Here is a 23,034-nt window from a genome sequence, read left to right on the forward strand (position 1 = left end):
TGCCCCACCTTGCTCCCATTCCCCTCCCGGGATACTGCACTCTCCCGCTTTCCTTCCCACCTCCTTGCCAGTGCCCTGAGCCCTCTCCCTGGAACATGTCTCCCCTTACCCGCGTCCCCCTCCCCCCCCCCAAGGCTAGTACTGGTAGAAATGCCTGAGTGCTTCCAGATGTTCTCTCCAGATGCCTCAGGATTACTGCGCCTCTTCACCCACCCAGCTGTCCCTTCACCAAGCCCTGGCGGTCTGTCCTAGGAATCTATTGGACCATCTGTTTCTGTCACCCACGCAGCCCCGCCTCCACCATCTCTTGCCTGGATGTTGGCAACAGCTTCCTTGTGGAACCCGCGCTCCTGCCGCTCCCCCACCCACCAACCAGCTGACCGTGCCCTTCCCCATCCTACATGCTTTAGAAGCTCCTTGGGGTCCCTGGGATCCGAGAGCCCACCTGGCTGCCTTCTAATGCCCCCCACCCCGTCTCCACACCTGTCAAGACGGTTCTACTTCCAGCCTCTCCAGCTCCTCATTTCTGCTGATGGCTGGCCTGTCCGTCCCCGTCCCCCGGCCCCCAGTATGTCTTACCACACCGTCTTCCAGGCTCCACTTCCTCTAGAGCTGTGTGTCCAATACAGAGCCACAGGCGGCTCTCGGAGCCTTGGACATACACTGGTTCAGAAGATGTGGTTTAAGCGTAAAACACCAGATTTCAAAGCAAAAGCATTAGTGGCTCATTCACAATTTTTATGACGACTGTATATTGAAATGAAAGTATTTTAGACATTCTGGGTTAAATAGAATGCATTATCGATGTCATTAAAATTCACCTGTGTTTTTTTTTACTTTTTAAAATGTGGCTATTAGAAAAATTTAAATTACATGACACACACTATATTCCGCTGGATGGCACTCCCCGAGGGGCCTCCTCCGGCCCCACTTCACCTGCTGCCAGTGAGAAGGCCCCTCGAGGGGGCGTGGCCTGTGCCGCACACACTGCCTGACAGATTCCGGGAATGGACTGACGACCTGGGAAGAGGCACAGGGAAAAGAAGCTTCTCATGACACAACTATCCCATTTTATTCAACAAATGGACGGGGATGGAGACGCAAGGACAGGACAACAGCGATTTCAATAAATAAGAACTGGGACAACAGTGGGCCGTGCCTGCACAGCCTCACATAAATAACCAGGTTGCTGAGCCAGGGTGGCAGCTGCCCGCACTGCCCACACCAAGGGACAGACACACCACCACCACAGGGACACAGACCGCCTACGGCAGAGGTGCCTCTCCGGCCCGTCACACACCCTCCCCCAAAGCTCCGGATACCTTGGGGGTGGCTGGGCCCCACCCAGGTCAAGTCTGTTGTATCGATTTGAATAAATACAAACAGCAGGGTAGGAGGCAGGCACATGCATGAAGCCCCTTGTGTAGGCAGAGCCATGGATGGGCAGCCCCGTGGGGCCTTGAAGGCAGAGGCCCTGGAAGCAGCAAAAATGGGGCCAGATAAAGCTACTAGTGGGAGGGGTGGCAAGGAGGTAAGCTCTCACCCACGACACAGCCCAGAGCCCGCAGGGAGCTGGAGAGGCCCTGGGCACTGAGACTTCACAGTCGGAAAAAGTGGGCCCAGGGACTTGCCAGGGATTAGAATCCGGGATTCAGACTCCCTGCCCATGGCGTTTTGTTGCCCCTCCCTTCACAGGTCCTGCTGGAAGAGGAGGGGGAGGCACATCTGCTCTGGGGCCCTGGACAAAGGCAGGAGGTGGCCAATTACCAAGGTGCGGGGCCGGGGGTGCCAAGCAGAGGGCCCCTCCCCCCATCGAGGCCTGGCCTCCTGGTGGTACCGAGGATCTTATGGGTCCTAGGATCTGACCAGAGCACAGGGTCAGGGGCATCCTGCAGGGAAGGAACTGGGTGGCAGGGTCGGGTGGCTTTCAACTTGCTCCTGTGTACTGCGCCTGCCGCGGCCTCCTCACTGGGGCAGACACTCCCACCTCCAGCCTTTGCCGTTTTGTCTGCTGGGCCATTGCTTCTTGATCCTTGCAGGCCCCAGCTGCAGCTCCACCTCCTCCAGGAAGCCTTCGGAACCTCCCCGGACAGGGCTGCAGTGTCCTCAGCCAAGACCGCCCTCAGATGACCAGGTTGCTCTCGCTTAGCCGGACCACGTAGCGGTTCTCCTGGGGGACAGGAACGAGCGGTCAGAGCTGAGGCTCCAGGAAAGAGGTCCCTGCCCAGGGGTCCCTGCACCTCCACTCCTGCCCCATCTGCAGGCAGGGTAGACACTTGCCCTCTGTGGCCCTCACCTCGGCCTTCTTCTCTGCTGGGGGCTTTGGCCACTTAGTATGGCTCCCACTACTTCCCAGTAGTGCCCGCTGCTCAGTGGGGAGGCCAGGTTGTGGGGAGTCAGTGAAGTCACCCACTGAGGGCCCAACCTCCGTGATGGTCTTCACCTCAGAGGCCCATGAATTTGTCCGCTGCTCGGGAATTCGGGCCACGCGGAACCTGTGAAGAGAGGTGGTGCAATCATCCCCCCATTAGAGGACGAACCCCAAAGTAGAGAAGGGTCACACAGCAGGTTGATTGGTCAGAGCCTGAGCCCTTTCCACACCCTTTTATCCACAGATGAGCCCCCAACCCTACTTTGCAGGTAGACAGGCCCTTGGCCTGAGGGCCCCAGGTGTGACAAGTATCCAGGATCCTGCCTCAGGGACCCAGGGCTCCATGTGAGAGCATCGCTGAGCAGACCCGACTTCTCCCTGGTCACCCCGCTGCCCAGAGGCTCACTGAGGCCAGGAAGGGAGGTGGGGCCCTCACCAGGCAGGGTACTCAGGGCTCAACCTGGGGCCCTGCTTTCCCCCACTCCCGCCCTGGCTGTCGTCTCTCCCTGACCCTGCTGCGTCTGCGCCCACCTCACCTGCCCACAGACAAGATGGTGATCTCGCCCTGGCGTCCGGCCTTGGCCCCGGCCTTGGGAGCCCTGGCCGGGTTGGGCAGGAGTCTGTTAGTGGGAGCGGCGGCAGCCGCAGCCTCGGGGGACAGCAGCACCTCGGGCCACTTCTGGTTACAACGGGAGCAGCAGAGGCCAGAGAGCGAGGCCAGGCCCTGCACGGTGTGGAGGTGGTGGTGATGTGGACAGATGTACGGCATGCTGGGGGGTCCGGGCGGCGGCCTGGGGAGGGCACGGGTGGCAGCGGTCACTAGGGCAGACCGGGACCAGGAGACCACAGAAGGTGGTGACGGGTAGTGGGGTGACAGGAGAGGGAGCGTCCCCAGGTGGTGAGTCCCCAGGAAGTGTGCTGATTAGCTGGGTATGGGCTCTCCTTACCACCTGCCCACTCACCTGGGCACAGGTCCGTGGCTGGTCTGTACCAGCTGTTTGCTGTGATACTCCTTCAGCAGCTCCTCCAGGGCCGCTGCGTTCTCTGTGGGCAGCTGAAGTCAGAACCCGGCTCTGGGCCATGAGGGGCACTTCCCCAGGAACCCCCGTCTCAGTACCAATCCCCCCACCTACCTGCCACCCCCTCCTGGCCTGGGCACATGCCTTTTCCTCCACCTCCCCCCACCTCTCCAATTAGGCAAGAACAGGAGGGAAAGGGGCAGCACCATCCATCACACAGGTCAGAGGGGAGGCTGGCCCGGTGAGCTGGCAGGAGGGCAGAGCAGGGGAGATCTGACCCCTGAGGCTGCCTCACAGGCTCTGAGAGGAGACCCCCCTTTCCGGGGCGCAGGGAGAGGCAGACCTTCTCACCTTTCTTCTCTGTGATCAGGCGCACCAGGACCCCGATGGTGTCCTCGTTGGCATCTTCAGCCCCGTAGGCGGGGTTGTTCCCTGGGGTCAGAAGAGGAGGACCGTGATTCTGCGGAAGTGAGGAGGGTGGAACCCCAGACTCTGGAGCTATACCAACATGTGGCAGCAGAGGGCGCACCAAGCCTTCCCAGGCGCCCGGCTTCAAGCCTGGGTGTTTACAAACCGGTTCCAGGCGGAAGCTCTGAGAAGCCCATTATCACCCTCACGACTCAGCATCACTGCCCACCCCCACGCCCCGCCCCCGCCCCCAAAGCCCCGGTGCTTAGCAGTGTCAGGCCATCTGAACCCTACAGTTCCTGCAGAGCGTGTGAGGGTCGGGGCAGCGCTGCTGGGGCCTGCCCTCTCCCCCCTCAGCCAACAACTCCGGCAAACACTGCCAATTCCAGGCCTGTTACCTCCCCGCACACCCTCCTGTCTATAAAGCTAACGGAGGGCTCTTGGCCAGCTTAGGGCCCAAGCCTCAAGGCATGAAAATGGGCCACAGGCTCAGTCCTGGGCCAGCAGCAAACAGCTCCTCGCACTTGTGCCCGGAAGCAGCCAGCAGTTAGTTAGTCCTAGGCTAGGAAAACAAGGGAGTCCCAGGCGAGGTGGCCTGAGTTCCAGGCCTAAAGCTCCAGTCTCCTCACCGCCCCCCCACCCCCACCTCCCCGGCCCCACCGCCCCCCGACTTTATCGTCAGGAGTTGGGAAGGGCACTGGCACAGGAGGTGCCATTTCAATCTCAACTTGGCCACAAGGGTCCTATGGGCAATATATGTGCACATGCCCTCCTGGCCTTCGGGCAGAGTGGGGTGTGGGGAGGAGACAAGGGGCCCCCGGGGCCCTGGGGTGGGGGTGGGAGAAACACACGTCTCCCTTTGGTGCAGGACTCATAGCTCAAACCACAGCCTGGAAACCCACGCCTCGCCTGGCGCCTGCCCAGGACAGCTGCCCTTGTAGCCCTTCAGGCCAGAGGTCAGAGGTCACTTTGAGGATCAAGTAGGCAGTCAGACCCTCGAACCACACACACAACTGTAGCCCTGAAGAGTTCAGACCCCTTCAGCCATGGCTTCACCCAAAGTGGGACTCCCACTAGAGCTACTTAACCTGCTCTGTCCGTCACCACCTTGAGCCGCCTCATCCCTCCTTCTCCCGTGTTGATTTGCAGTGTCTCCCTGTGGCCCCCATGCAGCACCTCCAGGAGGCCCTCCTGATTTGCCCTCTGCCGGCCTCTCCCTGTCAGACCCTCCGGGCCAAGCAGGATCCCTCGGGCAGCTCCCAAGCTGAGCTGGGCCGGCCCGTGCCCTCTGGCCTCCCCCCCAAACTCCAGGCCAGCCTCACCGCTGCCTCCACCTCCAGGGCCGGGCCCGACTTCCTTGTTGGCAGTGCAGTGGTAGCCCTTCCGCTTGAGCAGGTTACACACCAGGATGCCCAGCAGCCCCATGAGGCAGAAGACGGGCACGATGGCAATAACGGCGTACGGGGCAGCTGTCTCCTCGGGGCCGCCTGCCCGCGTGCTGTTCCCGGGCTGCCGAGTCTCCCCGGTGCCTCTGGCTCCTGCTGCTACCTCCACACCACGCCGGGTCCGCCTTCTCCGCCCTGAGCACCGTGGAGGACGGAGGCACGGAGGCAAGACAGAGGCAGAGAGAATCACACAGTGAGACCCAGGGCCCGAGCAGGGTGTGCATGTGAGGATGTGGGTGTGCGTGCACGTGTGTGGGTGCTGATGTGTTCAGAGCTGTCCACTCCTTGCCATGTTGGGGAAACAAGGTCCAACTCACCCCCAGCCCCTCCTATTTGGCCATCTGATCAGTCAGCCTGAGCAAGGCCTCTTCAGGCCGCAGGGTGGTCAGAACCACATCCCCCGTCACCCCTCCTGCTGGGTCAGAGGAATGAACAGATCGCACCTGTGTGCGTGCCTGGGCACAGGGACGCTGGATCCGGCCTCCCCATGACCTGGTCCGTGAGTTAGCTGACCCAACGGGTAAGAGGAGGTGCATGTGTGCATGTGCACAAGCATGTGCGCTCACACTCATCTGCATGTGTCTTTAAGGGGATGAGGATGGGGACACAGGTCAGGACGTGAGCCCTCCTGCAGGGTGGCCTCTGCCACTCAGAATGACGTGGGCCAGCGGACAGCCAGTGGAACAACTGACCATGTCCTGCTGGACACCCCCTGGCTGTTCACCTTCCCGTGAGCTGAGGGAATGAGGACCCTGCTGCCCTAGATGGACACTGTGGGGGTCCCTGAGCTCAAGCTCACCAGACCCCTCCCACACATACCCCAGGCCCCGTCTGCCACTCACCATGACAACCGCGAGGACCCAGCGCTGTCCAGGAGCATGGCCGACAGGGAGCCCGGGGGACCTCTGACGGGGCAAACCACCTACGGGGGAAGACATCACTGAGACCCAGCACCTTCCTCAAGAGAGACTGGACTCCTTCCTACTGGACACCCACACTGGTCCTTACCCATCCCATTCCACAGATGGGAGGACTGAGGCCCGCTCAGGGGCTGGGTGAGGCTGGGGCCAGGATCCAGAGTCCTGGTCAGCTGGCATGAACTCCCGCGCCCCACCCCATGGCTCACCCAGGCCGGCAGTCTCCACATAGTGTGTCTTGAGTCACTGTGCCCGCCCGGGCCTCCAGCCTCCCTCGAAGGCTGCAGCGGGAGTGGGACTGGCATGGGCTAGAGCCCCACGAGGCTGAGAAGGTGCCCAGGGGGCAGGACCTGCATAATGTGCCCTGCCCCAGGTCCTGTGGGAGGGAAAGGGTGAGAACGAAGCCAGGAAGCCCGTCCCCGGCCCTCAGGAGTCTTCCTAGGACAGGGCGGATGGGCAGGCGAGCTCACCAGGTCGGGCTCCTCCCCGGGTGGGCACTGCCAAGGGGTCGTTGAGGTTGGCATAGCCAGAGGCCAGGGCAGCAGCTGGAAGGACAATGGGCAGGGCACACTGAGCAGGAAGCACTGGGCCGCGGCATCCCTGGGCTGTCTCCCCACCACCCGCTTCCTGATGCCCAGGAGTGGGGACTGAAGCCCCCAGGCCTCGGGGATCCTCTCTAACCTCACCCGCACGGCCAGTGCCCAGGGCGGGAGAGAAGCCATCGGTGCTGGAATGTGGAAAGCCCCGGACAGGCCCGCTCAGGGTCTCCAGCCCTCGGGTCTCTGAGTCACACCTCTTCCATCCTCCAGGATGGGGGGGATGCTTCCGGATTCCTCTCAAGTTCCGCCCTGCTTCCTGCTGCCTTCCCCCCCACCACAGCTGGGCCTGTCATCGACCAGCCCTGCTCATCGTCCCTGGGGCCAAACCTGCAGCTGGCACTTCCTGTTCTGGGCCCTTGGCCGAGTCTCCAGCACCACATCCTCCTCCGTGACCTCCGTCACACTGGCCAGCCCCGCACCACACCGGCCAGCCCCGCACCACACCGGCCCGGCCCCGCACCACACCGGCCCGGCCCCGCACCACACCGGCCGGCCCCGCACCACACCGGCCAGCCCCGCACCACACCGGCCAGCCCCGCACCACACCGGGCCAGCCCCGCACCACACCGGCCGGCCCCGCACCACACCAGCCCGGCCCCGCACCGCACCGGGCGGAACGTCCCTAGAGAAGGGTCTCTCTCTCTCGTGTCCCAGCCCATTCCACTGGGAGCTCCCTCTGCTTCCCTTTCCAGGTATGGACTGTCTGCCCCGAACCCCTGTGCTGTGGGGAGACCCCGCTGGTCCTCCGATTTTGCTTTGGGGGTGGCAGGGCAGAGGAGAGCCATCTGTCCTGAAGGGCAGAGGGGATGTTACGTAGGAGGCTCTGGGGACCTCCTCAGCCCAGACCTGGCTCCCGGCAGCGGGGTCAGTGTGGGCCAACAGGCACTTGTGAGGGTCAGACGCCTCCCGGGAAGAGCCGAGAGCCACGCGCCCCAGCCCGGCTCCTGAGCAGCCTTACGCTCCGCCTCCTCGGAGGGCCGGGCGCGGGGCTCAGGGCTTGGCTCTTCCGGTGCCCCCCCCCCCCCCCCGCACCGTCCCATCCCCAACTCACCACGAGGAAGCAGGACAGGGGCCAGTGCGGTGGAGGGCTCAGCTTCATCCTCAGCTTCCTCCTCAGGCCCTGTGGTCCCCCGCCTAGGGCAGACGGAGGGGAGGCTCAGGAAGCGAGAACAGCCGGCTGCCAGGACAGCTGGGTGGGGAGCGAGTGAGGTGCTGCTGGGCAGGCAGAGCTCTGGCGAGGCCTGGCCTACACTCACTGCCCCCCCTTCCGCCCTCGAGCCTGAGCAGAGCAGGGGTGTCCGTCCGGGGCCAGCCTCCCCGGGACAGCAGATTGGAGGAGGCTTCCCAGCGGGCCCAGGTGCCCTGGGCAGGGGCAGGGGCCGGGAGGAAGGAAGCCTGGGCCTGCAGCCCTGGGGGTGGGGGTAAGAGAGCTGGCACCCGCCCGCCCCCTCCTCTCAGGCTCCTGCCCCCCGACTCCATGCAGGCCTCGAGCACGCCCCCTCTCCGGCTCTCTGCCTTCACTCTTGCTGTTCCTGCTCAGAGAAGGCCCTTCCTTCCACCCTTCAAGGCCCAATACCAGGCAACTCTTTCCAGAAGCTTCTCCAGACCACCTATCCCCAAAGCTGGGTTTGGGCCCCCAAGCTCCTGCATGTACCCCCAACTCCATCACCGTCCTGGCCCTCTCACGTGTCCACTGTCCACCCCCAGCTGACTTCTCCACAAGGGCCTGGGGGAGGTCCTGGGGGTGGTCATGGTGCCCAGCACTCGGCCTCCCTCCTCCCTGGGGCACCTACTGTGTGCCAGGCATTGGAAATCATATGAATAAGAACGAGACGCACCGTGTCCCGTCCTCAGGGAACTCACACCACAGGGCTGACCAACGGCCGGCTAGCTAGTGTCCCCGTGCGATGGGCACTGGCCTGGTAGCTGAGTGTAGCCCCCCCCCCCCCCCGCCCCGAGGAAAGTCTCCGCAGCGGGCAGGGGGGACAGCAGAAAGGATTGGCTTAGACAACAAGAGGGACTGATGGTGGCGAAATGAGGGGGTTCCCCACGAGCACTTCCAGGCTCAGGAGGGTGAGGGAATCGGTGTTTGTCTGGCCAACGCCGCTGGTCAGGTGGGGCCTCTGAACCCTGAGGGGCGGCCCTGGAGAGCCAGGTTACTACCCTAGGGCCCCAGCAGGTTGAGGGGACCCTGCCTGGTGCCCAAGCTGTCCGATGCCACGCTCCACGGGAGAGCCCCTCAGCCTACGGTGGCCCGGGCGTCCCACCTGAAAAAGGAACCGAGGAAACCGATCCGGCCTCACTGAATGGCCTGGCCCGGCACAGACCTGGCAGCAGGGGCGGGTCACACCCCAGGAGGGGGAGGGGCCGCGGCCACACCACGGGACTCTCCAGGGCGCTGGCAAGGCTCCGGGCCCAAGGCCAGCTCAGGGGAGAACCTGGGACAGGATGTCGGGCCAGAGTAGAGCGAAGGCTGCACCCTGGCAGGCAGCACCCAACAGGTGACACCCCCTGACCTCTTCCCCCGCCTGCCCCGCCCCCTCCCACTTGGTCACAAGTCTTCCTTTCTAGCGTCTGCCCCACAGTGAACCGTCACTCTGCCGGGCAGCTCCCGCTCAAGCCCCCTCCCCACAGCCCCTCCCTGTGCTTCACAGGCCCTCACCCATAGGCTGCCCATGCACCCCAAGTCCGCAGGCTGGTCCCAAAGCCCTGCCCGGTCACCAGACCCAGCGCCCCTCCATGCCCTGGGGTGGGCTCAGGGGGCTGGGGCAGGAATGAGACGGAAGAGGCACAACAGCCACACCCCCCGTCCCACCCTGGCCCTGACTGGCACCTGCGCGGCGACCTGAGCCCACGGGGAGCGCTGTGCAGCTGCTCCTCTCCAGACAGACAGGGAGCTGTGATCTTGAGGCTTCCGGCAGCAAAATGGGGGTCCCAAGGCCCAGACGTCAAACCAGTGAGGACCCACTCGGGCGCATTCGCAGACGCTCGCCGCCTCGAGCCCTGCCGCCTTCCAATTACGTGCCTTCTAATTACCCCAAACCGGCACTTACCCCCGTCTGCCTCCCCAGCCCCACACTCAGCCCAGACGGAGCCCCCAGAGGGCCTGCCCAGTCAGGCAGCCGCCAGCCAGCTGCCTCCCCCTCAGCACCCCCTTCCCCACCAGGACTCCAGCATGAAGTCCTGAGCCCCGGGACTCCATCACAAAGCAAGTTCAGACCAAAGCCCCCGGGCTGGGTGGGGGCTGGGAAGGCTCCATCCCCACCCCGGCCTGGCCCTGGAGGCCAAGCAGTCAGCCACTTCCCAACGCCTGCACCTCCCCGGGCTTCCCAGCCGGGCAGGTGGGCAGACCCAGGCCCTGAGGCCCGCAGTGCCCACAGCCAGGAGCCTCCTCGCCTGCCCCCTGCTCCGGCGGAGAAGCCCTTGGGGCCCCAGGGGCAGAGGAGGAAGTGAGCTTGGAGGCCACTCCTCCCAGAGCAGTGCCTCCGAGCTGGGGCCCCCCCAACGCCCCTCGGGAGGCAGCCCCTGCTTCACCTCCCGGGGCCTCGGCGTCCTCGTCTGCAACATGGGCATCGCCTCCCGGCGCGGCGTGGCGAGGTTTAAATGAGGTAACGCCGAGCCTAAAGTAGGTCGCGGGAGTTCCTCCCCAGAGGCCCTTCTTTCCCCGGCACCTCCTGCCCAGGCAGGTAATTAAGCATTTGTTTGCTAGCCCCCCGCCCCCACCAGACAGCAGCAGGGGCAGGGACGCTGTCTCATTCACCACAAAACCCTCCCAGCCCGAGTCTGGGGCAGGAGGCCTCTCCCCAACAGGCTCACAGCAGCAGGGCCTTCCTCACACTCAGCCCGGCCCGGCCCGGCCCGGCCCTCCAAAAATACCCCAACATTCAGAACCAGAAATTCCCTGGAAGAAGGTCAACTCCCAAAGCCATGAGGACGAGGGCCCTTGAGGCCAGGGCGCAGCAGGGAGGTGCAGCCCCGGAGGTCAGAGAGAAAGAGGAAGCCGTGCCCCACCCCGGCCTCGGCAGCTTCCCCTTTCCCAGAACTGCAGCCGTGGGGTCACGGGCACCCAGCCCCTCACCGGCCTCGCCCCAGCCACCTTGTCATCGCCACCCAGTCCTGACGGTCTCCTGGCCTCATGCCCACCCCCAAGACCACCGACCTCCCCGGCCTCCCGCTCAGCCCCACCTGCAGCCCAGGTGTCTGGTCTGAGATCCGGCCCCGGCCCCACCCACTCCAGCTGCTCTGCGCGGCTCCGGCTGTCGGTCCCCCCCACGCGCCTCTCTTACCCCCGCGCTGGTCTCGGCTGTTTCTTCTGCTCAGAAACATCCTCCCGTCACCAGGCCAACACCTACTCTTCCTTCAGAGCTCAGCTCAAAGGCACTTCCCCCTGGAAGCCCCCGCCGCCCTCCTGCAGTCACCATCCTGTGTGCGACCATCCTGTTTACCCAGCCCCTGGCCCGCACAGGGCCTGGCCGGGGAGAGGGCACTGAACTCGGAAAAGGTGCTCTCAGGAGAGGCTCCAGCTTCTGCCCCATCAGGAGGGCCAGAGAGCAGGCTGAGATCAAGGAGCCCACAGGTTGGGGCGAGGTGGGGGGTTGAACCTGGACCTGAACCCCTGGGCTCCCGTGGGGAGAACCAGCCTGGCCTCTTCCCTGGATCCGTGGCGGTGGACCTTCCCCCCCCACACGGAGGGCTGATGAGGGAATTCACACGAACGAACGACTCAGCACGAGCCCCTGAACAAAGTAGGCTCTCGACAAGCATGTGCCTCAGTTTCTCCACGTGTAAAATGTGGAGGGGGGCTAGCACGCACCGAGGGGCAGGTGTAAGGTATAAACGAGATTCTCTTACTTACGTATAACACTTGGCACAGACCCTGGCACACAGGAGGTGCCGGGCTGGCCCTGGGGAGACTCTGGGAGGTGGGACGGTGTAGGAAGGGGGAGGGGTCTGGAAGGCAATGCCCAGGTCACACTGAGCCCAGCCTGGCTTCAAGTGGAGAAGCTTGTGCTTCCCCGCCAGGGCCTACGGGAGCCTGGAAGGGTTGGCTGGGGAGGAACAGGAACGGCACTGTGCCGCCGAGGGCTCCCGGCCAAGGGAAGCCGGACCGGGGAGCTGGAGGTGGAGGAAGGTGCCCATATGGGGCAGGGCGGGGCGGCGGGTGATTGTCTCCCAGCTCCAGGGCCTGAGGACCACCCTGCAGCCCCCAGAGGCTGGGGTTGCCTGGAAACACAGCTGGATACGGTCCCCTCGCCCCCGCAGCTGCAGCGGCGCTAGAGGCGGGAAGACAAAGGCCGCCCATCAATAGAGAAACCAGGTTAGCGAGGAGCCCGGTGGTTCCCTGGCAACTGGGGCTGAAGTAGGGCAGTGCCCGCAGTGGGCGGCGTCTCCTCCTCCCCATCCTCCATCCTCACGAGGAAGGTAAAGGGCCCTCGTGCCCTGGAGCCAGGCCCTCAGCCTGGGTTGCCCCCACGCCTCACAGGAGGGAGGAGCACCCCTTTCCCACACCTGGGGAAACGGCGCCCACGGAGGGTGCTTGTACGATCACACAGGCATCAGGTGGTGGAGCGGGTGGAGCCAGGTCTGCCTCACTCTGCTTCCCACCGCACTCTGGCCCCTTCCCTGGAGCCCAGCGCAGGGCCTGGCACACTGCCCGTGTCCTCAGGGCGTCCACCGGCCTGGGGGCCGAGGCCAGGCAGGAGGGCTGCACAGCACCCAGACGGGCCTCAGGGCAAAGGGACTGCCCACCCCGGGAGTCTCCGGGCATCTGAGGCTCCTCTGCTTCTGTGCTCAGCTGCACTGCTCTCATCGGTCCCGGCTCCAGGGAAAGGTGCTGGGAGGAGGAGGAAGGGCAGGGAAGCTGGGAGTTCCCGGGGTTGGGGTGGGGGGAACGGGGGAGCAGAGGTGCCAGGGTGAAGCTCCTAGGACTGCTGACAAGCTGGGGCCCGGAGACCTGCAGAGGCTGCCTGAGGGGCTAAGGAAAGGGCTGAGGCAGCCAGCCCAGGCCTACAGCTGCTCCGGTCTGGGTGCGGTGCAGACGCTGTCCCTGCCCCTTCCCTGGGCGGAGTCGGGGCGGGTAGGGCGGTTTACAACCAGACAGTTGTCTCTGGGGAAGAGCTGGGACTCCCCAACAGCATTTACTGCAGACCTCATTCCCTTTCCAGGCCGAATTTCACTGAACCCCTCAAAGGCAGGGCTCCAGGCTTCACCAATGAGGAAACTGAGGCCCGGAGCGGCTACGTAGGACCCTGTAACAACTTGCAGCCTTGGAGACAAGGTGGACCCCCTCCCCCGGAGTGGGAGCGGGCAGCAGCCACACCACCCAGGCCTGGCATTCCCACGGCTCCTGCATGTCCTGCTCTGCCACCAGCCATCACTCCGACCGTTGGGCTTCCCGCTCAGGCCAGGCAGGGCGGCTGGGCACCCGAGGCTGTCTCGCTTGGCCCTCGAGACAGGATGGCCAGGGGCCTGGGCGGGCTGGAGGATGCCTCTCTGCACTCCCATCCTGCTGCTGCTGCCTCCTCCTCTGAGAAGCCACCTTTGCCTCCCGCCCTGGCCACACAGCTGGTACCGAACCACTCATGTGCCAGGGCAGGGCCCCCCTGTCTGCTCAGCACAGGCCTTGTTCCCTCACCCTGACCTGGCCGAGGGCGAGTGAGACAGAGGGGAGACCGCAGCCCCAGCCTGCGCCCTTCTCCATCTCCTCCCGACTTAGGCTGCTGGGGACAGAGACCTCCCACGATCACCCAGTGGCTCGGGAGTGGGCAAGGGTGCGTCAGGGGCCCCAACAGCGAGGGTGGAAGACCCTGGGTGCCCATTTCCCACCCCTGTGCAGTCCCATGCCCGCCTGCTCCATGCCAGCTGAGCCAGGCAGGAGGTGACGGTGCTGAGCAGTCAGGACCCGGCCCCATGTCTCCGAGCCTCAGTTTCCTCCTCTATAATTTTGGACATCTGTGCCTGCTCAGCTGACCTCTGGGTGTGGCTGGAGGACCCAGAGTTCACTGAGCCTCTTCAGCCATCACTGTTTGTGGTCGCCCCCAAGGGAGGGAGGCAGGCGAGTCCATGCAGGCGGCTGGGTCCCCAGGAGGGCCAGGTCCCCCCCTGAGCTCACTGCTCCTGCTCACGGAGAGGCTGTGCAGCTCCAAGTGCACGTCCCTCCTCCTGGGTGCCGTCCTTCCTCCCCTCTCCACCCACACACTCAGACCCTGCCTCCAGCTGGCTGCGAGGCCCCTCCGTCCCTGGCCGTCTGTGCCAAGTCGTCAGGGCACACTCAGGGCCACATGGGCAGTTTATTTATAGAGCTCTCATCTTTCCCAGGGTGGCCCGGGAAAGAGCGCTGGCCTTCCAGCAGACAGGCCTAGGTTAGGTTCCCAGTGTCACCAGGTCCCTTCCCCTCTCTGGGCCTTCTTTCCCCTGCCTGACCCTGGAGGGGAGTGCTGACCCTCTGGCCATGAGCTCAGGATGTGACACCCTCGGGGGCCTCATCCCAGGGCTGGGCACACAGTAGGGACACAGCATCACTTCCCTCCTGTCTTCCCTGCTACCCTAGTCCCAACTGGTGGCAATAAAGTCCTGGCCTAGGCACCCAAGGGCTCAGCACAGAGTGGGTGCTGACCTCTGCCAGGGACCACATCCTAGTTCCCAAGTCCTGAGTGGGGGTGGGGCTAGATGGGTCCCACTGGCTGACCTCAGGAAAAACGGGAAGAAGGGCTGGCCCAGAGCCCAGGGAGTCTGGCCTCACCCAGCCCGGCCAAGTGCTGAACAGCCAGCCCCACCAACACTCCCTCCCCCCGAACCCCCCAGGGAGCCACCAGCTCCTTCTTGGAAACGGATGACTGAATGGTCAGACAACCTGAGGTCTGAGCGAGAGCTCGAGTGCCCGACTCCAGCACCAGTGGCTGTGACTCAAACTAGAACTGGTCCCCAATTCTGAGTCTCAGCTCCCATTAAGGAGCTTGGGAAGGAGGGGGGACCCCCTGTCAGTGCTGCTTCGAGGATACCTGCACCCAGGGCCTGGCACACAGCAGGGCCTCAGCAGGGAGTTTCCTCTGCTCCTACCCTCAGGGGTGGCCTTGAGTCTTCATCCCAACCCCCAGCACACACTGGGAGCCTCAGAGGCCCTGGCTGCAAACCTGCCCGTGCATCCCAGCACACAGGACACCCTCCGAGGCCTGGCCAGCAGACAGGGCAGCAGGAGAGGGTGGGTTGTTAGACATGCAGTTCTCGTGAGCGCCCCACACCTGGCCCTAGCCGGTTTGGTTCAGTGGATAGAGCGTCGGCCTGCGGACTGAAGGGTCCCAGGTTCAATTCCAGTCAAGGGCACATGCCCGGGTTGGGGCTCAATCCCTGGGGGTGGGGGGGACATGCAGGAGGCAGCCGATCGATGATTCTCTCTCATCATTGGTGCTTTTCTCTCTCCCCGTTCCTCTCTGAGATCAATTAAAAAAAATTTTTTTTAAAGTGCCCCACACCTGTGCCTGTTCCCAGAGGTGAGGGGGGACACCTGGCAAGTGGACCACACCAATAAAGAGGGGCTCACATGGGGCTGGGGCTGTACCTGAACGGCCAGGAGGGTTCTAGAAAGAGGAGACAAAAGCAAAGGCAGAGTAGAACCAGGATCTGGAAGGTAGAGATGAGGGGGAAGATGTAAAATTCACAAGGGTCTTGGAAGGATAAGACTCGATGGTAGGATGTGACTGTATTTTACAGGCAAAAGGTCAGAGTTGCCGTGGGGAGGCCGCTCGGTGGGTGTGGAGGACCTGGAAGTGGAGCTGGAGAGGCAGGTGCAAGAGTCTAAGCAAGGACAGCAGGCCGAGACTGGACTCGGAGAGGGAGCCCTGATTCTGTGCAGGTGTGTCTCGGGCCTGCTTCCTTCCCGGCCACATCCAGGGGGGTGCCCTGTCTGGAGGGCGAGAGCCAGAATGTCAGGTTCTAGGGTTCTTGGTTAAGTCTCTGCACTTCTCTGAACCTCAGTCTCTGTGAAGTGGGGCTGGGCCTAGGAGCAGTGGCAGGGTGCTGCCTACCCCTCTAAGTCTCCCTCCTTGGCCAGACACAGACGATCACAGCAGTCCCAGCGGGGGCCACACTGTCATTCCTATCATCCCGGGAGGCCCAAACTCCCAGGAAGGTTTGGCTTGGGCAGGGCACATGGTGGGGTGGGACGGGGGCCTCCATCAGGGCTGAGACCAGAAAAGGAGGTTAACCCTTGGTTAACCCTTCCCATCTCCCCGCTCCTGAGCCCTGAGCTATTTCCACCTCGTTGCTGGGGATGGAAATAACTCAGGCTCGGCCCCAGGAGACTAAGATAGCTATTCTGATCAGCCCCTAGAAGCACAGCTCCCGCCATGCCAGCGAGGACAGAGGGACACCCTGATCCCCAGCTCCAGCTCTCGGCCAGGCAGCAGCAATGGTCAGAGCCAGCAGGGGCCTCTGGGAAACAGGAGGAGGCTGAGGCCCTGAGAGGGTGGGGCACCCCCAGCCTGCTCCCCACCACGGCGTGTGAATGGATGTTGGGGAAGTGACCCTAGAGCAACTCGGAAGAAGGGGATGGGGCCTCTTAAGTGTGTGAAGGTCAAGGCGGACTCCCAGTTATCTTTGCCGCCCTGCAGCCTGACACTCCTCAGAGCTGTGTGGGTTGGTCCCCAAACCAGTTGCCGGCTGCAGAAGGCAGGAGACAGGCCTTTCTGGTGAATGGGAGTTGGGGGGAGGGAGGAGGAGGAGGAGGAGCAGGGAGACCACATCACCCCCCTCCCCCGAAGTTTCAGGCGTGTGTAAACACACGCCACACTCAGGACGCACAGGGGCACACCCTAGAGAGGAAGACCCAGCTAAGCCGTGAGTAGACACGGGCACACCTCATGTTATTGAGCATCCCCGTATGTGCTTCACAGGTGTTGTGTGTGTTTTACAAATCAAAGGCAAGACTCCCCACCGGCAAAGCATTAGGACTGGTTTAAGGGAGATGCTGGCTTTATCACGGTGGCCTGGAAGGGAACCCCCCTCTCTGAGGTGCCTGTATCAGGGAGGTGGGTGGCCTCCCCAGGCACCTCACAGGCTTCCCGGGCAGAAGACCTGAGTTCCAGTCCTGCACTGTGTGGTCCTGGGCAAGTCCCTCCTCTGAGCCCGTTTCCTTCTCTGAAACGCAGTCACTGCAGCTCAGCACCACCGCGAGGATTCGACAAGGCCCCTCCATAGGTGCGGCGCCCACCACCCGTCCTCCGCCCTCGCCAGACTACAGCCGACATGTCCGGAGGCTACCAGCCCGGGACAGAGCTTCCAGACCCTTCGGCAGGCGCCCCCTCCCCCACCTGGGCTGGGGAGCCAGATTCCCATCCACCCTGCACGGGCCTGCGGGGCCCTCTGTGGGGGTGCGGGCCTCAGCGGGATGGCGCCCAGACAGTGCGGGGCCCTGCTCCAGCTCTCCCCTCAGGGACGGCTCCTGGGCCGCACGTCCACGCCCCTCCCCTCCCCTCCGGCCGGGAAGGCAGTGTCTGTGGGTCGGGATTTCAGGCCGGGCTTCCAGCTCTGCCCCAGCACCTGCGCGGGCGCAGCCCCTGGGCCACCGCGTCCCCAGCAGACAGCCCGCCCCCGCCGCCGCCGCAGCCTCTGCCTGAAGGGAGGGACGGGAGAGCCGAGGCGGTGACCCCAAAACAACAGCGGATCCCAAAGTGATGATTCACAGCTCAGCACCTCAGTGCGCAGACGGGGAGACTGAGGCCCGGGGGGCGGGGTCTGGGAGAATTCAGGAGGCCAGGGGAGCAGCGCGGTGGCAGGCCTTCGGGGCGCGCAGGGCCCCTCAACTGCGGTCAGAGGGGTCCCCCCGCCAGACGCGGCCCAGCCTGGGCCCCTCTCGCGCGCCGGGGCGAATCACTGAGGGTCCACGCACCTCCCTGAACTGCGCTCCCTAGGGGCGCCCCCTTGAGGACAGTCCGGGAGAGACCCTGGTGGCCCGGGCACCCCCCCTCCCGCCCCCCGTGGCCGGAGGTTCTGAGGTCCCGCCTTTCCGCCTCTCCTCGCCCCGAGGCGGAGACCCCACGGACCCCACTGGACCCCCAAGCACGTCGGCTCCAGGGGCCCCAGGGCCGCGTCCCTCGGGCACTCGGGGCTCCTCTCCCCCCACTTCACACTCACGTCAGCGAGCGGCCCTGCGCGGTCACACCCCCCGCCGCTCGCGCCGGTGACCCCAGTGACCGGACCCGGCGGCGGGTCCCTCGCGCACGCTGCCTGGCACCGGCGCACAGAGCGCCTGTGTCCGCCAGGCCCGCGTCACCGCCGGTGGCCCGACCGCCCGCCCGCCCGGCTGGGCCGCCTCCCGCGCCGTGTCGCCCCCAGTCACGGGCTGACCCCGTTCGGACCCCCCATTTGGCCGCCCAGAGGCGCCGCCGCCCGGTCCCGCACCTGGTCCTGGTCTCGGTCCAAGTTTGCCGGGCCGGTGGCGTCTCCGGGCCCGCGGCTCCTTGGACAGCGAGTCGCGCCGCTGCTTCCACGCCGCGCGGGCCGAGCCTGCAGTCACGCGGGGGTCTGGGCGCGGGAGACTCCGGGGCAGGATGCGGGGGCGGGCGGCGAGGGGCGCAGACCGGGGCTGCGGTGCCCGCCGCGCCGCCGAACTTCCTCAGGGACCCGGGGCGGCAGCGGGCGCCGCTCGGGGCCGCATCTCTCTGGCCGGCCGCGGGGCAGCGGGCCCGGGCGAGCTGCGTGCACCCTCCTCACCTGCCCCCCGCGCGGCAGCTCCAAAGCCCGGCTCCACGAGCCCACGGGCGGCCGCGCAGCTGCGCGCCTTTTGAATGAATCGCCGGCCCGGCCGGGACCAGGCACAGCCCACCCCCACGCGTCACGGCTGCCGACCCGCCCCCGACGTCAGGCAGCGGCTCACGCGCCCGCCCCCTGGGGCGGCGGGGAACTCCTGGTCTCCGCTCTGCTCTGTGTCGCCATCTCTCGCATCCCCCGGAACTGCAGGGCACGGCCGGGGAGAGGCCTCTGGATCGGCCCCTTCTGGGCGCCAACCAAAAATGGGCTTGCGCGGTGCATGACAGACAGGACACCTGGGTGCTACCCCGGATTCCACCACGATGCCGCCAACGGGGCACCGCTGCCCTCCTGGAAACGGGCGGCTGGGAAGATCGGCCTGACTTGGCCTTGCCCAGGCCTGCCCCTGGAAACCCCACCTTGTCCAGGCCTGCCCCTAGGAGCCCCCACTTTGTGCAGGCCTGGTGAAAGTGAATCTAGGATGGAGGCCCACCTGGTGGGCTCCTGCACATTCCTCAGGGCCCAGCCCAAATCTCCTTCCTCCAGGAGACCTTTCCTGTCTCCACTCTCCACCCCACCCCTCTCGGCCTGGATAGTTAGTCCTTCCTTCCTTCCAGCAGAACAGGTGACACTGCTCTCCCTTCCTTACCCAAGCTGCCCCCCCCACCCCCCACCCCCCTTTACCCCCTCTCCCCGCCAAATGCCATTGCCAGGGCACTAGTCCCGCCGTATGCCCAGCTCTGTGAATCGCGCCGGCCGGAGTTGTGTGATATGGTGGGCCAGGACCAGAGGCAGCAGCTCAGCATCCAGATTCCCCCCACGTGGTGCCATTCAGAAGCTCCCAGGGGGCTTTCCAAGGACAGCAAGGCTGGGAGGGGGTGCAGACAGCAGGGAGGGCCTCCTGCTGCAGACAGAGGCCTGGCTGGAACCAGGATAATCACAGCCCAAGACAGAGAAGGAGGAACATGTCTGCTGGGGACAGGTTGTTGGGGAGGTAAAGAATTCAGAACAAACTGAGCCATAGAACCTGAGCCTGTGAGGTGAGGAGGCAGGGAAGTTCAAGTTCCCCGGAGCCCAGGAGACTCCAGGAGGAGAACTGGACACCTGCAGAGGGAGGAGGGGGTGGCGAAGAGTTTCCATTTCGCTGGGCCGTGCCCAGGTTGTGGGGGAGGGGCAGAAAGAGCTCCGGGTCACTGACAGGGTCAGAGCCCCAGCCGCCCCCCCATGTCAATGGAGACTCCCAGGGTGGGAGTGATCCCAGGTCACACAGCCCACATTCAAGCCCACAGAGGAAGCCCAGAAAGGATTCATGCTGGGGACCTGGTGAGGGGCCAGAGCACCCAGGACGCCCTCCATTCCTGCAAATGTTTTCTTTGTCAGAGGAACTCCTATACCCCGGTTCCAAGTTCTGGAGTTCATGTGTCACTCAACAGACCGAATGGGATATGCTTTTTGGTCAAGCAGCACTGGCTATTAATCCGACACCCTACAGAGGCGCCAGGCCAGTCCACACTACCAGTTCTCTGGGAGGCTTTAGTCAAATCCCTCCCCTTTCTGTTTCCCCATCTGAAAATTAGGGTGGCAAATGGTGATCGCCTGACCTGGCTGAGCGATAAGTCTGGGCAGCAGCTACCTGAGCCAGGAGAAAAGATCAGGGATGAAGAGGCTGAGGTAGTCCCTCCTGCAGTTCTGAGGACACTGGTTGGCAACTTTGGGCTCTCAGGCTGCAGCAACACAGGGTCAGGTCTTCGGGAGCCACAGCCTACACACATCTCACCCCACACATTCAGGTTATGAGGGAGCCTAATTATTATTCACTGCCAGCTCTGACTCCCGAACCACAGCAGGCGGCAGATGGGACCCTGCCCAAGATTCTGGGAGCTTTAGCCACTACAGTGAAGGAGCTGTGAGGCCACAAGACATTTAGATTGGCTTTTTATGGAGAACCACAGACTGGAGAACAAAGCATTCTCAGAATCACGGGCTTTTAAAACGCTTGGCATCTCAGATGGACCCACAGAGTCATCTCTGAGGGCAGGGACCTCAGAAGCCCTCTCCTTGACCCGTTCATAGCACAGTGAGCCCAGAGAAAACCTGCCCTTCATCCTAGGGGCACAGCACAAGGCCCAGTAAGCTGGGATGAGCTCTGCCCGGCTGGGTCACAGGATCACAGGCTCACAGGATCACAGGTATGAGTGTTGTCTGCATGGGAGCTGAGCACGCGTCAGCCTCTAGGGTGGTGGGCCAGGAACAGTGGCACCCTCTGCTGGCTGCACTGGAATTCCAAGGTGGGAGTGGAAAGCAGGAGGCATGGGAGGGGGAGTTCATACTCAAACTTCAGTCCTCTGTGTCTGGCTAACCCCCAGCTGGCCAAGTCTTACCCCTTGGAAGGTGGGCTGACCTCCTCTGTTTGTGCCTTGGCCCCTGGGGGAGAGTGGATTTGGTTTTAGAAGGAACTGGGCCCAGGGGTCCTGGGTGGGCCTCAGCCTGGGGCAGGGCAGAAACAGAGCTGAGCTGACTGGCCCTGAGGGTCAGGCTCAGTACGCATTTAGGTCCAGATTCTGGCCTGAGTCTGGAATCCCACTGGGGTTGGGCTTTGGTGTGACACAGATAGGGACCAAGCCCCAGGGCTGCCACTGCCAGGCTGTGTGGCCTTCAGCAAGTGGCTTCACCTGAGTGCAAGCTCACCCACCCAGGATGTTGTGGGGATCTACTGAGACCCTTTGTGGGGGGCACCTGCTTCTTTCAGGCCACTGGGCTCCAACACCAGGTCTGTTCCCTCTCCTCCCCCACACTCCATGTTTGCCCGTGTCCTCCCCACAACCCGGCATCTGCGCTCTGTCCCATTTATTCCAGTTTGCTGTCTCCCTCCTCAGTTCAGCCCTGCCATCTATCTCTGACCCAGCTTGCCTTTGCCAGGCCGGGCTCCTCATTGGTCATAATGGACCCAAAATAGCACTTCCCCTTGCGCTCCCTGCAACCCGGCCTGTGGCTTAAGATCCATGAGGACAAAATTAAGACTTGGTGTTTGGCAGGAATGCAAAAGATGCGAAGGGCTCTCAGAGGTCACCTGTGTCCAGAGAAGGCAGACACCTGCCTAGGGTCACACAGTGATAGCAGGCCACAAGGCTGAGGCTTCAGTTAAGATCCCTTGGTCCCCATCCCCCCCAACCCCCCAGGTTCCACCCAGGTCTAAGCCAGGGTCGCCATATTTGCTGCTCTCTTCGCAGACTCTTCCTCTCTACCCACCCCCAGCCTCAATGCGTCTTGCTGTGTGACCTCAGGTAAATCCCTAGATTTCTCTGTGCCTCATCTTCCCCATGAGGTAGATGTCTATCTAAACTGTGCCCTCTGTCCCCAGCTCAAGGGACACCTGGAGAACCCCTTGGAGAAGAGATGGCTTTTGGTCCTCTCTCCTGTCCTCTGAGGTAGGAACACCCTGCCCAGGGCTTGTCTGAGGAACATGAGCCAGATACCCGAGTGACTGATGTGTACACCAATTTGCAAAGCATCAGCCTGCAAACATTTACAGACCACCAGAAATGTTTGTAAAGCCTTCATCATTTAGGCTGGAAATGTTCACGCGTGTGTTTAGCAGAGCAGAGGCACGGTCTGTCCTTTTCTAGTGGCTGCCATCTTGAGTCCAACAGGTAGACCCTGGTGGTCATGGCTGACCCAACACGGACTGACCCTGTGCTGTCGGCCTTCACATTCTTATTGATTGATTTCAGAGAGGAAGGGAGAGGGAGAGGAGAAACATCAATGATGACAGGGAATCATTGATCGGCTGCCTCTTGCACGCCCCACACTGGGGATAGAGCCCACAATCCAGGCATGTGCCCTTGACCAGAATTGAACCAGGGATCCTTCAGTCCACAGGCCAACGCTCTACCCACTGAGCCAAACCAGTGAGGGCAGCCTTTGCATTCTTGTGTCTGATTTAATGACACACTTTTTTTTTTTTTTTAATGATACACTTCTTTGGACCAGAAATCAGACAAACTTGGATTCTACCCCAGCTCCAAAGCCTGACCTCTCCTTGGCCTGTCAAGTTCCCCGGCCTCATGCGAGGCTGCTGGGAATGGTTCCCTGGAGCTGTGGACAGGCTCAGCAGTTGCCTAGTCTTTTACTTACAGCCTAAGGCAGCTTAGATTCCCCAGCCCCATTTCAGACCCACTGGCGCAGGAGTCAAGGGGAGCCTGGGAGCCGTGCTCACATGGACATATAATCTGTGTCATGCTCTATATTTACGCAGGAATCTGTACAGGATTCTGACATGTAGCTCTGGTTACAAAGCACTGGACTAGCACACCCCTTGTTTTCCTGATGAGGAAACTGCAGCCCCAACAGGCAGTGACCTGCTCAGGATACCACGGCAAGTCAGTGGCAGCCTTGCCACCCCACTCTTCTGGGTCTCGGGGCCTCCCTTCTGCACATGAGAGGGGGTGTCAGGAAACCCATGCAGCTGGGAAGCTCTTAGGTTGCTGGCAGGCCACCTAGGCTACTGATGGGGAGCAGTCATTTGGTGTT

At 63.2% G+C, this 23,034-nt stretch overlaps 1 protein-coding gene across 1 annotated transcript; it reads right to left on the reverse strand.

Annotated features, from left to right (window-relative positions):
• Positions 1–1,047: 1,047 nt before the first annotated feature.
• On the reverse strand, positions 1,048–21,304 carry RELT (RELT TNF receptor). Its single transcript, XM_054725653.1, has 12 exons — positions 21,241–21,304; positions 18,157–18,369; positions 7,811–7,893; positions 6,631–6,705; positions 6,370–6,536; positions 6,086–6,165; positions 5,121–5,378; positions 3,742–3,822; positions 3,334–3,415; positions 2,908–3,162; positions 2,297–2,495; positions 1,048–2,170 (listed from the first exon to the last, which is right to left on the reverse strand). The coding sequence occupies exons 1-12, from the start codon at positions 21,302–21,304 to the stop codon at positions 2,123–2,125; spliced, it is 1,605 nt and encodes a 534-aa protein (XP_054581628.1). The 3' UTR covers positions 1,048–2,122.
• Positions 21,305–23,034: the final 1,730 nt, after the last annotated feature.

The sequence above is a fragment of the Eptesicus fuscus genome, chromosome 13 (assembly GCF_027574615.1).
Source record: "Eptesicus fuscus isolate TK198812 chromosome 13, DD_ASM_mEF_20220401, whole genome shotgun sequence".
Classification (NCBI taxonomy): domain Eukaryota; kingdom Metazoa; phylum Chordata; class Mammalia; order Chiroptera; family Vespertilionidae; genus Eptesicus; species Eptesicus fuscus.